This window comes from Myotis yumanensis, unplaced genomic scaffold (assembly GCF_028538775.1).
Source record: "Myotis yumanensis isolate MYYU_CA2020_CCGP unplaced genomic scaffold, mMyoYum1.0.hap1 SCAF_7, whole genome shotgun sequence".
Classification (NCBI taxonomy): Eukaryota; Metazoa; Chordata; class Mammalia; order Chiroptera; family Vespertilionidae; genus Myotis; species Myotis yumanensis.
Window position 1 is genome coordinate 42,199,521 of NW_027223758.1, and position 16,845 is coordinate 42,216,365.

At 44.8% G+C, this 16,845-nt stretch overlaps 1 protein-coding gene and 1 long non-coding RNA gene across 2 annotated transcripts in view; one reads left to right on the forward strand and one right to left on the reverse strand.

The window, feature by feature from the left end:
* Positions 1–13,064, forward strand: part of LOC139013906 (uncharacterized) — a 38,205-nt gene extending 25,141 nt beyond the window's left edge. The window contains exons 2-3 of the long non-coding RNA XR_011472162.1: positions 7,517–7,628; positions 12,943–13,064. This is a non-coding gene — a long non-coding RNA (uncharacterized lncRNA). The remainder of the gene's footprint in view (positions 1–7,516; positions 7,629–12,942) is intronic.
* The window catches only part of ALPK2 (alpha kinase 2), a 105,697-nt gene that overhangs the window by 56,971 nt on the left and 31,881 nt on the right, over positions 1–16,845 (reverse strand). Inside the window, exon 4 of the mRNA XM_070420374.1 lies at positions 3,072–4,533. Coding sequence (XP_070276475.1) covers positions 3,072–4,533 — 1,462 coding nt within the window. The remainder of the gene's footprint in view (positions 1–3,071; positions 4,534–16,845) is intronic.

Consider the following 16,845-nt stretch of genomic DNA (forward strand, 5'->3'; position numbering starts at 1 on the left):
CCCAGTGTGGCTACAGGGAAACTTAAGATGGGCAGCTTGTCAGGTCTTGCCTCTGAGTTGGATCAGAAAAGTGAGAGCAAACCCAAGGTGAAGGATTGGCGGTGTACCCTTGAAGATGATTCAAGTTAACCTGGGGTACCCTCTCTGTTTTCCACTCCCAAACTGGGATTAACTTTGGCATCTTCCATAAAAGTAGAGAAACTGGGGGCTTTCCAATCCTAGCCTGGGGAAGTATTATTGCAAGACAAAGCAGAACAAGATGGCCTTGCATTGTAAAAGCAGGAAAGGAAGATAGGAAGTAAGTATACCTGGAGACCTAGGTGTGGGCAGGAGATAGTATTTTAGTCTACAAAATAGACTTGTGTTTATAACATAGAATTAGAGATATGGAATTTTTCCCCAGAATGCTAAAAGCAACATACAGATGAAGATAAAATACTAAAAGATAAGATGCTGGTCACTGTCTCTACAAAAGACACCTAAGGTAAGTGAATAAGGCAAGAGCCAAGAGTGGGCAAATTTATTAAATGTTACCCCCAACCAGGGATCTTTGATAATTGCAAATTTTTAGTTTCCCACAAGCCTCAAATGTCTGAGAATACATATTTCAAATGTCCTTTGACTTCGTTATGAAAAGATTCATTAATCTTTTGGGGGGACAGTATTTTAAAGTTTGATTTCATTCCCATTGACCCCCTCCCATGCTTTTATGTCACATTTACAAGAATATTTAGTCATTTGCTATAAACCTGGCTCTACTGCATATGTGTGTTAGGAACACAGGCATTTCCTGCAATTCTACAGTAACTTTTTGCACGGGTAAAAGAATCTGTATTCACTATGCCACTTTTCCTGTGACAAAATGTTCTTGCTTTAGTCAAGGTGAAATACTTGCCAGAGATAAAGAAATCCTATTTCAAATTCCAAGTTGCACAGAACTGCTCCTGAATATACAGCTTTCATTCACATTTCTGGTTGTCCCTTGAGTGAGAGCTCAGCTCTGCTACTGGGCACAGCGTAGTGAGAAAGGGCAAGCTTTCTCAGAAGTCATGTCCCTGGTTCTAAGATAATAGTCATGCCACAAAACACAGGGGGACCTTGGGCATATAGCTGGTGAGCTGGGTGTGCATCATGAATGTGTGAGTATGTATGTGTGAATGTGTGAGCAAAAGGCCCATAAGAACTTCAATAGACTCTGGCCGGGTAGCTCAGTTGGTTAGAGCATCATCCTGACATGCCAAGGTTGCAGGTTCGACCCCTGGTCCAGGCACATACAATAGTCAACCAATGAAGCATAAATGGGTGGAGTAACAAATTGATGTTTCTCTCTCTCTCTCTTTCTCTCTCTCAAAGTCAAAAAATAATAAAATATATATTTTTAAAAAAGAACTTTGATAGAGACAAGAATGTGCACAATACAGACAACCCTGGCCCCAAAGATGGCCCATTGTGTTAGCTGCATTGCCAGTAAACAAGTGAGCAGGCTGGTCAACACGAGTCTAGATCTCAGAATTTAGTTCAGGCACAAGCTGAGGATGGCCAGGGGGGCTCCTTCCCTTAGCTCCTCTCAATTTTGGGCAATTGAGGAGCTAGAAATCGCCCCCCACAGTGAGGGTCTAAAACTAACAGTGTCAATAGCTCCCTCCTGTCCACTTCCTCCTTCTTGACTATTTCACATCTCCCCCCGAAACCTGTAATAATTAATTTGTCCAAAGAAAGGCTCGATATGGGTAAACAACTGTAAAAAAGTACTTTGCTGAGCCATGAAGAGCATTTTATAAATAGAAAAGGAAATGCTATATTTACTGACATGCAAAAATTAATATTGTAACTGAATTTTGCATTGATATTTGGCCCAACCACTTCCATAAACTTATCTTGGGCATGGATCTGTGGTCATGGGCACGTGCTCAGCAAAGTGGTGGGTGTTAAACAACCAAATAGGATAAATCAGCTCTCGTGCAAAAAGTAAAGTATAAATGGGGCTTTTGTATGTCAGTTTGCCCAGTGGAACAGAACAATTTGCTCAGTAAAAAAGCTGCCTCAGAGCTGCAGGTTTTTAGATTGCCTGTCTTATGGCTGGACTGTTAGAAATAAATGTATTAAATTTTTACTTTTTCACAGTGAGTTTAATAAGTTGGAATGCATTTGAGAATATTTTATTTTATTTTTTTGGAGTATGTCAAGTCTTCTATAAAAACAAGACTAGGCTCCTCTATAAAGTTGGGGGAAGGGAGAACACAAGATATAGTAAAAACAATTGATAACTCTTCTTAGGTACTTATTTACTAAATGAAATCTTGGTCACAGTATAGCATTGACTCAAAGCCCATTGGAACCCTTTAAAATTAAAGATATAATAAATTCATATATCAAGTACATCATCATCTGTGCATTAATTATCCCCATGAATTTAATTCCATCTCTTTAAAATATACCCCCAAATCAGTAGCAGGGGGAAATAAATATACTTCCTGGCAGTATTTTCTTAGACTCTTTTATACTTTGTGGTCTAAGCAAAACAAAATAAAACACACATCCGATCCAAACATCCCACCAGCACAGCAAAAATCTGCATTGTCTACTCTGTCCAGCATCCCCGAGTGAATTCTTCAAGTCCTTCAGACACCCCGAAATCTTTCATTTATACTATGAATTCTGATGAAAGCCAGCATTTACCATTTTCAAAGTGCCCCCTCCCAAATGACTAAAAAGAATGTTTTGTTTTTGTTTTTCTTTAAAGGGTACACCCAAAACGTGTGTTTGAAAAACGTTCTGAATAGTGATATTGCTGATAAAACACATGCAGCAGGCGAACTATCAGGTTTCTTTGTCCAGCTGTCCAGAATCCCATTAGTGCCTCTGACTTCTCTCTTCTTTTGCTATAATTAGGATGGCTTAGGGTTTATCTGGGCCTTTTTTCAAAACCAGATTTCCTTCCTAGCAGCAGCAGCTGTCATTCACAAGTGCCCTGCCGGTACTTGTACAGCAATCGGGAATGGGAAGTGAAGGGACACACACATACACACACACATCTTTACCTTGTGATTTTTTAAAAAGAGGAACCTTACCTGAGGATGATCGCTCTGGTCTGGAGCCCAGCTTGTTTCACAGAAGTCATTAACCTGCACCCCTTCGCCGCCCTCCGAGTTCGGGCTCCCTTCCTGGCGGGGAGCGCCTGGTGGGGTTTGCAGCCTTTTTGCATCTTGCTCTGCTTGGGGTAGAAGAGCCCCTTCTGCATGGACCTGAGACTTCAGATCGGGAGCTTCCCCTGTGGCATTCGAACTCTCCTCTTTATCGCTCTGGGTTCGGGGGTGCTTAGCAGACTCCTGGGGAGGGAGGTGATTGAGGGCGCCTTCTGCTGCGCTGTCTTTCAGGCTGGGACTCCGCTTCTTGGGTTTTCCCTTCAGGCCTGGTCGCCGCGCCCGGGCAGGTTTCTCTGAGCACCTCTTGCTCTGTAAATCCTTTTCCCCTACTTTGTCCTCGGGCACAGTCTCCAAACTCTGGTTCATCCCTGGCTTTTCTAACTCACCAGACAAGCGCTGCACCTCTCTCGGGGTCACTGCTTTATCCATGGTTAGCAGATTGTCGCCGGCGGGTTCCGCTCCTGCTCGGTGGCTGTCTCTGGTTTCGCCTTGAATTCCTGGATAATCATTTTCGGCAGAAGTGGTGGGTCGTTTATATCTCCCCTGCTCTGTCACCGTAGACGTCCCATCCTCGTGAGATCCCAGAGTCAGAGTCATCCCTGTGTGTGGGGCTGGGGGGCTGGGGGTGGAGGCGCGGAGACGCCTTACTCTCACTCCTTGGGATCGGGAGTGATCACCACAGAAGCCTGGGGAGGCCAACATCTGCCCAGTGTTATCTGACACCGGCGGCCCACAACCCATTTCACTGAAGAAAGGCTCGCACTCCCCTAGGCAATACTTGCTGATTTCCACCTCTTCGTCATCGCTTTCTAATACAAAAATGCACTCAGTCCCCTCCAGGTGCCTTTGCCAAACTGCATTAGAGTAATCCGTCATAACGTCGGAACATTCCAGATACTCCAGGTCATCATCTGAAAACTCCTCGGTGTAGGTTAGGGTTATCTCTGGGCAAAGTTCGTAGTCGCTGTCAGAGTCTGTGCTGGAAACCTGTGGGCTGACCTGCTCGTCAACAGTGGCCCTGTCACCTGGGTAGATGGATGTGGCTGCCTCTGACAGCGATAGGCTGGCGCTAATGTACTTCTGTGCCTTGGGATTTTGATGGCTAGAGTGTAGGTCTTCATCATGGTTTAAGGCGCCATCCGTTAACTTTGATAATTTGGACTGCACTGTCCCGAGACGGTAGACATCCTCATCAATTCGACTTGTGCTTTTCTGCTCATGTGTTTGTGTCTCACGTTTCCAACCCGTATCCCCATCGTCTTGTGGGTTAGGGGTGAGTTGTGTGTTCTTCGACGCACACTCGACTTCAATGGAAGCAGAACAGCAGATCATTCCATAACTGTTTTTAGCAGAAATCTGGTAAGTAGCAGCGTCATTTTGGGTGCAGCTAGGATGAAGAGAACAGACAGGTCAGTTACCACGGGTGCACATGCATGCCAGCATTTCTCCCGTTGTGGCACGCAGGATATAGACATGATTTTTACTGCACACTCAGGGACGTCTGTGGTCTCCCTGGAAAAGGGTTTGTGGTCAAAGGCAGCTGGCTTCTGAGCTCCATCTGTCCCAGTTCTGCTAAGAACCCTGCAAAGCTCAGCGTTTTCCCTGAAGACTTCCCACAGCCTTACCCCAAATTGAAAAGGCTGAGAATTACTTAGATGAATGGGGAGATGCTGTATATTCTAGTCTCTTCTCTCCTTTTATTTTAAGCCATGTTTATGCTATGGGACTTTGTAAAAGCAATATTTTCTGGAGTGAGACATTATATATAAGTAACTGAAGTCTTCTACCTCATACAGTAGATCCATGTAAGCAATGACTCTTTAAGAAGGCCTGCTTCTTACCAGGAAACTATAAAGATAACACCATAGTAGGACCATGTGCATGCGGAATAGTGCTATTTCTCTTTAATTAACCTGATTATTAGATCCAAACCACAGCCAGGGAGACTCTCTGGGTGGAAACCCCTGTCCATGTGCCACTTAACTTACGTAAACCAAGCCCAGTGTTCTGCTTAGCCCCAGCAGGGAAGGGACTGAATCCTGGATCATGCCAAACTTGCTCCCCTTTATTGATTGGAGTCACGTGGAGCCTAGAGTCTGACATGCTTTGCTGACCTTTTCTGCTAGAATCCTCCTCCAGGCTCTGCAATCCCAATAAAATCTTGTTTCACTTGCTTTATAATTTGCATTCTCATTGATCTTGTTTGACATCAGGGTAATTGTAACATTGCTGATCTCACTCTGTGTATTATCCAGCTAAGAAGTCAACCACATTCAGAAGGCAGGAGCTGGGAGCCTGGCTGGGCCTTAGAGGCGGTGCTTAGACGTTTACTGACTGATCTGTGTAAAATGTGCACAAATGTCTAACCCGGAAGGTCAGTGTTAGACACGCACAGCTATGGCCCATCATCTTTCTTATCCTTCTTCCTCGTTGGAGGGTCCCCTTTGTCTCCCTGAGCTCACATGTGCTCATAAGCCCTCAAACGTTGGGTGCCAGCTCACAAAGTCCTCATTTTTGGAAATTACAGACTAATTCTACTTTTGTTCACAGGTTGTTTTGTTGATAACCTGGTTCCCAAGTAGAAGCCACTCAGGGGTGGCTGGAATTGGCCACCCCTGACCCATAGCTAATATCTGACTTTGCTCGGGGAAACTGAAATTTAGGGCAACTTTCTTGGGGGAAACAGTACCTGCTTCTGTCTATTTTATTAGGTTATTCTGAGGTTCAAAAGAGAAAATCAGCCCTGGCCCATGTTGCTCAGTGGGTGAGAGCACCACCCATGCACCAAAGGGTCACAGGTTCGATTCCGGTCAAGGGCACATACTTGGGTTTCAGGTTCTATTCCCCAGCCCGGGTCAGAGCACATGCAGGAACCAATCAATATGTCTCTCTCACATTGGTGTTTCCCTCTCTCTCTTCCCCCCACCTTCCACTCTCTAAAAATTGATGGGAAAAATATCCTCAGGTAACAATTAACCAAAAAGAGAGAGAAAATCAATGTGAAAGGGCTTTGCATAGCAGAAACTTTATTCAATATGTATTCTCTAAGAATGTGGATAGAGTTATTAGCTAACCCAACTATGGTAATCATATTGCAATCTATATATATAAGCCTAATATGCTAAGTGTCCACCTGATCAGTGGACCATTCAGTCGACTGCTCCACCAGTCTCTATGACACACACTGACCACCAGGGGGCAGATGCTCTGACCTGTAGGTTAGCTTGCTGCTGGGTCTGGCCAATCGGGACTGGATGAGAGGAGCTGGACATGCCCTGGAGCCCTCCCGAGGTCCCTCCCTGGCCAACCAACCTGCCACGGTCCCTCCCCAGCCTCTAAAATATCTCTTCTAATTAATTTCCCTTCAATGTGCATGAATTCGTGCACTGGGCGTCTAGTATAAATATATCAAATCAATATGTTGTACACCTTAAACTTACACAATGTTGTATGTCAAATATAACTCAATAAAAAAAGAAAAGGATGGGTAAGAGCTAAGACCAGGCTACTTCTGAGTCTCAAGAAGTTTATGAAATAATCATCAGGGACTCTATTTAAAATTCTTTTTTAAAAAATATATTTTTATTGATTTCAGAGAGGAAGGGAGAAGAATAGAAAGATAGAAACATCAATGATGAGAGAGAATCATCGATGGGCTGCCTCCTGCATGCCCCCCACTGGGGATCGAGCCCACAACCCAGGCATGTGCCCTTGGCCGGAATCAAACCTAGGACCCTTCAGTCCACAGGCCGACGCTCTATCCACTGAGCCAAACCAGCTAGGGCTATTTAAAATTCTTGAATCAGAATCTGTGGTTAAAAGACCTGAGAATCTGCTTTTAAAGAACTTTACACAGCCCAGCTGGTGTAGCTCAGTGATTGAGCGTCGATCCAGGAACCAAGAAGTCACCAATTCAATTCCTGGTCAGGGCACATGCCTGTGTTATGGGCTCAATCCCCAAGAGGGGACCTTCAGGAGATGATGTTTTTCTCTCATGGATGTTTCCATCTCTATCCTTCTCCCTTCCTCTCTCTCAAAATCAGTAAAAATATAGTTTGAAAAAAAGATCTCAAAAAAAAATTTTTTTAAAGATCTCAACACATTCTTCTACAAATCTCCTTGGCCCACCCTCAGAGATAGCCTTATCCTCATCATCATTAATTAGGTGTAGGTCTCCTCAATTAAAGCTGAAGGAGGAATGGAGAGAACGTGACTTCTACTTGTTTCACATTGCCCACACCATTCCCTTCATGTCTCTTTTCAGTGAGTTCTTGGAGATTTGGCCTCAGTTAAGAGCTCATAAGGAGCATGAAACAGCACCATGGGCTTCTGGAAAATCCCAAGTAATTCTGATTTCCTGATTTATCCAGGCCATGATCCCTCTGCCAGAAAAACCATCTTCCCTGAAGGTACTACCATGACTTGCGTGGAAAAAAAGAGACAGAAGAGAAGGACATAAGGCCAAGAGGCACAACGGGCCAGGTAAGAAATCAGTAAAGGAAGGGAAGAGAGATCGCTCTCAAGAATTAAGAAGGGAAAATAAAAGGAATTTTAGAGAAATAATTTGGTTAAATATATTTAACTTCTGAATGACTAAATGGATGGAAAAATGTTATGATTTAGTAATGAATGATTTTATGGAACATGTGTTTAGCTGATATAAGACTTACAAGTCATCCTAAGTACGGTAAGGAGGAAAGGGAACTGGATTAAGTGTAATTAACTTCTCACTGGTTAATGAATGCCTTTCTAAGAGTTACGGTTTGTGGTTGACGTGTCCTAGATAATGATCTCTAAGCACCTTAAAGAGGAGGGGGAGGAAATCGGGCGGGGAACCAGCATTCCTTGGAAGCCTCCTCTCTGTTCTGCAGTGTGCTGGTGCTCCCTGGCTGCAAAACACAGGCTCAGGGAGCTGAGTAATTCCCCCAAATGGACAAAGCTAGTAAGCGGTGGCGCCAGCAGAGGAAACCGGAGCCTTCCGAGCCTGGAGCGTGGCGCTGTGTGTCCTGTTAGAAAACTAACATCAGATAGGGGAAATGACAGTGTAGAGAGATTGTTTTTGCAAATATAGTGTTCCTGTCCTAAGTTTTTATCTTGATTGGTCAACTGACAAACTTGTGTCAAATTATGTCCTGGTGCCTGATATGTTAAGAGCCGAGGAAGAGTCAAGGAGATGCGTGAGGCATCATGTCCAGCCCTAAAACACTACGACTCCCCTGGGGGAGATAATATAGATTGTGGAGAGCGGCTACAGTGTTTGGACAGATTCAAGCCTTGGACTAATGAGAGGGCACAGTCCTCTCATTGCCACATGCAACTCCCAGCTTGGAGGGCAGGGCCTTCCCAGCACAATTATAACCAACAGCTGTAGTTGTAAGCTTAACCTATGGTCTGAACACCTGGCCCCACGTGTCTGAGTGATGTGGGCTTGACAGAGTTCAGGTGCATGTAATTGAGTAGGATTGAAACCCAGGAGAATCTTGTAAACATCTTGACCACGCCCTTTCTTTGCCTCGTGGAATCTGGCTATAAATTAAAAACACGGATTATAGTCCGTGGCGCTGTCTCTCCATCAGAGAGGGCAGCGTTCCACCCAGCCTCAGCTCACTCTCTTGTCTGTCTTTTCTCAATCCTTCACCACCCCCTCTCAGGGTCACTGAACCAGGCTGAGCTGGCGTAGCACATAAGGTGCCCTGGGGCTGAGTATGCCATGGCCGTGCCGGCTCGCCACAATGGATTTCTTAGAGAACCTTGCAGGTCGGTCCTGTGCTAAGTTGAGTGATATAAACTGGAAGAGCCAGGGAGTCCAAAGAAGAGACTTCAGAGGTAGCAGCTGAAATGGTGTGAATAGGGTTGGGGTTTAGAATCTGCATGATGCTGGCAGAGAGACCTGCGTGACCCACAGTGATTTGACAGGAATGCAGAACCATCCAGGAAGAAATTCCCTGAACAATTAAACGAGCTCCCTCCTTAGTGTCTTTGCTTTTGGCTGAAGGAAGCAGCAGCATTCCTCCAGCTTGCTGTGAAAGTCTGCTTGAATACTCTAGGTCAGTGGTCAGCAAACTGCGGCTCTCGAGCCACATGCGGCTCTTCGGCCCCTTGAGTGTGGCTCTTCCACAAAATACCACGTGCGGGTGCGCAGGTACAGTGTGATTGAAACTTCGTGGCCCATACGCAGAAGTCGGTATTTTGTGGAAGAGCCACACTCAAGGGGCCAAAGAGCCGCATGTGGCTTGCGAGCCGCAGTTTGCCGACGATTGCAGAGTCTAGGTTCTTTCCAAAGCAATCACTTCCATATTAAAGGAAAAGAGCCCCCTGTGACCTTAAGTGGGTGGGGCTTTTGAACTTGAACCTCCTGGATTGGTCTAAACCACAGGTTCTCAAACATTTTGGCAGTAGGACCCTTTATACTCTCAAAAATCATTGAGGGGACTCCACAGAATATTTGTTTATAGGCATTATATCTATCAATATTTCCCATATTAAAACTGAGAAAAATTGAAAACATTTATTTATTCACTTAAAAATAACAAAATTAGGCCTTGGCCAGTTTGGATAGAGCATCAGCCTGCAGACTGAAGGGTCTCAGGTTTGATTCTGATCAAGGGCACGTACTTCTGATGAAGGATGCAAATATTCCAAATGTCTAGTTAGGTGAATAATACAAATATTAATTTATCACAATGATGCAGTCAATTCTGTGTTAAGTTGCATGGTAGAAGCAGAAGGGTGAGGACATCAGCAAGATGGCAGAGTAAGGACTTCTGGAATTATTTTCCTCCGTAAAAGCAACAAGAACACTGTCTGAGTCAACTTTTTCAAAACTCTGAAAATTGCCCTGCTGGCGTGGCTCAGTGTTTGAGCATTGACCTGTGAACCAGGAGGTTGTGGTTCGATTCCCGGTCAGGGTACATGCCCAGATTGCAGGCTCAATCCCCAGTGTGGGGCATGGAGGAGGCAGCCAATCAATGATTCTCTCTCATCATTGATGTTTCTATCTCTCTCTCTTCCTCTCCCTTCCTCTCTGGAATCAATAAAAACATATATTTTCAAAAAGCTCTGAAAATTCACCACAGGTAATCTGAGGAGCATTTATTCAAGAAGGGGCAATTCCAAAGCCCCATCACCCTCTTAGCAACTTTTAGATATTCAATAGCGTATTGTAAACAGTCACCATGCTGTACACTACATCCCCAAACTGATTTACTTTATAATTGTGGTGATCATTTCACAACATATATGAATATCAAATCATTATGTTGTACACCTGAAACTACTATAATGTTATATGTCAATTATATTTAAAATTTTTAAAAATCCAAGCTTTCAAGATATCATTGCAGTTCCTTCTTTAAACTAGGGTCTTTCAGTTTTTTAACATATTCTTCTGCCTCTCCTCTTTCTGGGACTGTCATTATGCATATATTGTAAGCTTAAAAGCCTCTGAGACTCTATCCACTTTTCTCCATTCATTTTCTTCCTGTTTCTAAGACTGGATAATCTTGATTGATCATCTTCAAGTTTACTGATCCTTTATTGACTGCTCAAATGTTTGCCAAATACCCAAGGCTGAATAACCATTGTTTGTCCATTGTTCTTTCAAGTAAAAATTACACTCCATGGAAAAAAAGTGGCTAGTTCAGCTTGCAACTCAAACAACCATACATGTGGTTTTCCTCAAGATGACCATCATCTCAAGGAAATCCAGCACACTTCCTATTTCATTACATTGGGTATTAAAAGGCTCTTACTGAATTGTAACAATTTGATAAAATTAGCTATTTTTACTGATGCATCAAGGACATTAAGTGAGGTTTTGGGGTTTTGATTTGTTTTAACTGTGACTGTTAAAGAACTGTATTATAACTAGCATAGTTTGGGACCACAAACTATATATAGCATTAGATTCATGCTAAGACACCAACAGTTTACCATCAGTGTACATGTCAACACAGGTAAAAAGGCAAATGATGTTTCAGTACTTTTGAGATAAGTGGACCCTCGGAAAGGGCTTTAGGGATCCCCTCGGGGTCCAAGAACCACACTTTGAGAACCACTGATTAAAGCTATTCACCAGGGGAAGATGTAAAATGCTCTCGGCATTCTCTCACAGCATAACCCCTGACTGTGGAAGATGGGCACTAGCAGGGAGGGCTGAGTATTTTGCTCAGGCAGCAGTGGCAAAAACACCCGGCGGGCCAGATAAATGTTTTTTTTTTTCTTTTTTTTTATTGCTTAAAGTATTACAAAGGATATTACATATATGTCCTCCCCCACCCCCCTTGACAATCCCCTAACCTCCCCTACCCCCCAGTGTCTTATGTCCATTGGTTATGCTTATATGCATGCATACAAGTCCTTCGGTTGATCTCTTACCCCCCTCCCTCCATGCTTGAGGACCCCTGGGATAGAGCATCAGCCTGCAGACTGAAGGGTCTCAGGTTTGATTCTGATCAAGGGCACGTACTTCTGATGAAGGATGCAAATATTCCAAATGTCTAGTTAGGTGAATAATACAAATATTAATTTATCACAATGATGCAGTCAATTCTGTGTTAAGTTGCATGGTAGAAGCAGAAGGGTGAGGACATCAGCAAGATGGCAGAGTAAGGACTTCTGGAATTATTTTCCTCCGTAAAAGCAACAAGAACACTGTCTGAGTCAACTATGTGGGTATTAAAAGGCTCTTACTGAATTGTAACGATTTGATAAAATTAGCTATTTTTACTGATGCATCAAGGACATTAAGTGAAGTTCACAGCCACTTCCCAGTGGGAGAAAGCAATATCTGGGGAGGGAATGTCTGCAGTCTTCATCCATGTAGCCAGGAATGCAGGGATGAGGAGGACTCTGGAGTCCCCGTCCCACCCCCCCCCCCACACACACACACACATCCTTCCCACCTCCATGTGGCTATGAATTTTCTTAATTTTCATCAGACAGTCATTTATGTGCTCTCTTAGGCAGATGACTTAATCTTTCTGGGCTTTAATTTCAGGATTTAGAAATAAAAAGACATATCTGGGTTCCACCCTCCAGAGATTCTGATTTGATGCTCAATATATGAGCCTATGTGACTTAATTGTGGGCAGGAGGAGGCTGAGGGTGAAGGGAGGAGGGGAGCACTGATCCTAGAAGTCCCTCGGGATCCTGCCCACTTAGGATGCTTTTGTGCCGTGGGAACAAGGGTTACAAATGTGGGTGAGAATGAAGAACACAGGGGAAATATCCACAGGACTAATAACCCTATAGAATAGGAATAGGAAGACAAGGGGTTGGGGAACAGAATGTAACAAGTACAAAAAGAAGGTAAGGAATCATTTATTGCCTCTAGCTACCAGAGCAATAGACCTATGAAAATGGATAGACTTCTAAATCTCTACAATTCAATCATCATCATCATCATCATCATCATCATCATCATCATTATAGTACCCCACAGTATTGTGTTTTCACATGCGTTCTTTCATCCATTTATTTATTTCAATTACTAGAGGCCTGGTACACAAAATTTGTGCAAGGGGCTCAGCCCTCGCAGCCCCGGTTTCATCCGGAAGGTCGTCCAGACAGTCGTTCTGCTGTTCAGTCTAATTAACATATTAGCTCTTTATTATATAGGATCATTATCATCATCATTATAGTACCCTAACAGTGTTGTGTTTTCAGATGCATTATTTCATCCATCTATTTATTCACAATTCCACTGGCATAAGTAAAATAAAATCGGTTACTCCTATGTGAATTGAAAGGTGGATTCCACAGCTCACGTTTCTGTTCTTCCTTTTGTCTCCTGAAGGCCATTTCTCTACCCCTCAGAAAACTCTCCCAACAATATTAAAATTGCTGAAACTCAACCTGCAATGTGACCAGGCTCCCTGAAAATGGAGTTCATAGGAGAGGAAGCTGAAACTATTGGCTAGAGGTAAGACTTGGAATCATCTCTGGATTTCAGATAGTATTCGATTTTATTATGTATTCCACTTCCCAGTGGGAGAAAGCAATACCTGGGGAGGGAATGTCTGCAGCCTTCATCCATGCAGCCAGGAATGCAGGGATGAGGAGGACTCTGGAGCCCCCCCCCCCCCCCCCCCCCCCCGCCCACATTCTTTATATGGCTGTGAATTTTCTGAGCCTGGCAGCAGGGACGGGGGAGAGGGCTTGGCTCAATAAATGCTTATGTGATGACATCCATGTCCTTGCCGCAGCCATAGCACCAAGTGAAAGTCAATCTCTTCTTACACTAAGTGTCTGTATTTTATTATTTGCCCAACTGCTATCAACTTTATTAATTGAATTGTTCAGAATAACTAAAAGAATAAGAAAGACTTGGGTTTTTCAGGCCCCAACGCTTTGTTGGGTACAGAGATGGAAGATTTCTAATGATAGAAACATAGAATTTCTTGATCACATTGTCTACAAACAGCTAGATACATTTCAAAACTGGTAAGAAGATTCCTTGTACATTTATCAATGTATTTAATTGGTTAATCAATAAAACAGATTTATTGATCCACACATCTGAAGAGCTGAGAAGGTCCCTGAGCTGTGCCACTCCTGGGCCTGTCTGCCTCTCACCCTCTCTGTGGCCTTCCCTGGACCCTTCCCTGTTCTGCTCTGTATCAGGGGTTGGCCCCTTCATGCCAGGTCCCCATGGCTTCCAGGACCTCTGGCTTCCTGCTGCATTTGACCAAAGAGATGCAGGCATGGGAGGGTGGAAGAAGGGGACGCCAGCCTCAGGTGGCATTCTAATAGGCTCCGCCTCTACAGTAGCTTGAGGTCCCACAGGACAGGCCCTCCAGGGTTCTAGCTTCTGCCCCATGACCTGTGACCCAGAACTAATAGTCTTGCTGTGCCCTTGATCCCTGCAGCCCAGGAGGTGGTATCCCTACTGATGCTAATCTCGGGGTGATCTCACTGCCCCCCACCCGTTTGGTTCAGTCACCTGTCTAACCCTGCATTCAATGCTTAAAAAGGGCTTTTGTCTTCCTGATGAGACCCTGACTGATAGGGAGAGGATTTATGTTACAGAGGTTGGAACTGAGGCCCCAAGAAGATATGACTGTCTTAAGTTATATGGCTAAAAAATATTACAAGAAAGGTCTGCCACATGGAAGGCGCTGTGTTAGCCACTGTGTAGAGAAGAAAGATGTGAAATTTCAGGGCCCTTCCTCAGAAAATCCCCACCCAATAAGGGAAACGTATCAGTGTACAAACAACTTCAATACAGGGCGGTATGTGCTCAGTGCTGGTAAAGTCAGACCCGTATTGGAGATTCAGAGGATGGAATGCCAGGCGTGAGGAAAGGTTTCCTGGGACCGGAGAAGCTGAAGCCGGCCTAGGAAATCCGCAGAGGGATTTGGGCAGGAAAGATGGCATGTGCCTGGGGTTGGAGATGGGGATGCTCATTCCCAGCAGAAGCAATAGCTAGGCCCTCACAGGAAATGATAGACCACTCTTTTTTGGGACCTGGGGGAGTGGTGACCTGAAAGATAGGCCAATTTCATGATTTACTGTCTACACCAGACACTAGAGAGTGAGAAGAGATGCAATTAATTCTTACACCAAGATCACAGGCCAAAACTGTGGCCACGCCAGGAAAACTGAGGCTGGTCACCCACCAGGAGGTGGGCAGGGCTCAGATGGTGGAAAATTTTCCTCCCCAGAGTTGGGGGGTTGGACCTCAGGCTCCAGCCACTGGGAAGCAGGTCAGAGCAGCCATGGAGGGAGGAATGGAAATCCTTCTGTGATATGCCGGCCACATGTGCACAGTGTACGGGGCAGCTGACATGGCCTGTGGCCACTGGTTGAGCAGGAATACCCCATTCTCCTGCACATCCTGTGGGACCTAGACAAGAAATTGGTGGTGTAAGATCTGGTTCTTTCCCTAGGGGGACTGCTGATTTGGCCATTGAATTCCAAAAGGCACATTTGAGGCAGTGAGCGCTTCTCTGGCAAGCAGGGGAGGTTAAGGTGGCCTGGACCTTCCGGGAATGAAGCCAGGCGCTTGGAACTTGAGCCCAGCAGGGAAGGATTAAACTCTGGCCGGGTGGGGAGAAAGGGAGGCCATCCAGGGCTAATGTACCAGAGCTGGAACCAGCAGATCATGTGTGAGGAACAGTCAAGAAATGAGCTGGCATCTGGAATCACAGAAAGTAGAGCTGGTAGGTGAGGGCCCTGGAGGACAGGCGCTCTGGGCTGCAAGGCACAGAGTTCTGCTCAGGAGCTTGGCAAGTGAGCCAACGACAGGAGACACAGTCTACTTTTCTTCTTGACCCAAGTGCAATTCTGAGAAGCTCAGAGAGGCAGATTTCAAAGCCAGTGTTGCCTAATGGTTAAGGGACAGAGGTAGCAGCAAGCTAACGTGGGTTCACACGCTGCCCATCCACTGTGTGACACGGGGCAACCTATTAAACGGCTCGGGACAAGAACTGTACCTACACCAGAGGTGACATGAGGATTAGGGGAGTCAATTCCCATAAAGTGCTTAAAGCAGGGCCTGGCACGAAACCAGTAGTTCTTAGCCCTGTCTGAGTGTTAGACTCACTGATGTGCTTTTAAAAATTGCCGGAGGGTTTTCAGGGCAGTGGAACTGCTTTGTGTGGGACTACATGGTGGATCCATGTCATGATACATTGGTCCAAACCCATAGATGGACAACACCAAGAGTGAACCTGGTGTAAACCATGGACTTTGGGTGATCCTGATGTGTCAATGGAGGTGCAACCGTGTAACCATGTCCCATTCTGGTGGGGGATGTTGATAGTGGGAGAGTCTGTGGGTGTTGGGGGGAAGATGGGGGTTGTACGGAAACTCTGTACTTTCTGCTCAATTTTGTTGAGAACCTAAAACTGTTCTAAAAAATAAAGTCTATTTTAAAAAGGGAAAAATACCAGTGCCAGGGCCCTACTCAAAAAAAGCAATTAAGCAGCATGTTGGGGTGAAGGGCTTCGCCAGGGGTATTTTCTAATGGCCAGCCAGAGCTTGAAGCTCTGAGCTAAATGAATGTCAGCTCCTGTGTGCAGCGAAGGAGGTAGGCATTGGGGACATGATGCTAGAGGAGAGATCTTTGCCTGGGCATACATGGGAAGTGGTTTCCTGATTCTATTTTGGTACAAAAGCGCTGAGCTTTTGACAGCTTTTTGAGCCTCTGGGCGCAATGCAGGCTGACCAGACATTTTTTTAAAAGAGAAATGGGCAAATTGACTTCAGAAAGGAAAAAACTTCTTTGGCATTACTACCATCAGGCTTAGTTCAACAGACAGACAACTGACCCCTCTTATCAAAAGAAAACTCAAGGGTAGCTGGAAACAGTCGCCACCCGCACTCCCTCCTCCCAATAGGCCACCAAGCTAGCAGAGTGTCCCAGAACATCCAGGAACATTGTAACAGTGGAAAAGCTCCTAGATTAAATTGTAAAGTATCTGTGACAGACATGGCATCTGGAAAGTGGGACAGAGAACAATGTACCAATAGACACTGGCCCAGAGGACCCAGTGCTCTCTTGTGAAAGCAAGTTTGCTTAGAATTCTGAAGGACTGCTACTGCTAATTCATCAAACACCCAGCATGCCCCAAACCAAATCAAACCAAACCAAATTTTCCTATTTAAACCTGCTTCTTCTCTCATGCATTAATGTGCTCAAGAATCACTTGGGATCTCGTTAAAACTGAGAATCTGATTGGCTAGGTCAGACTGGGGT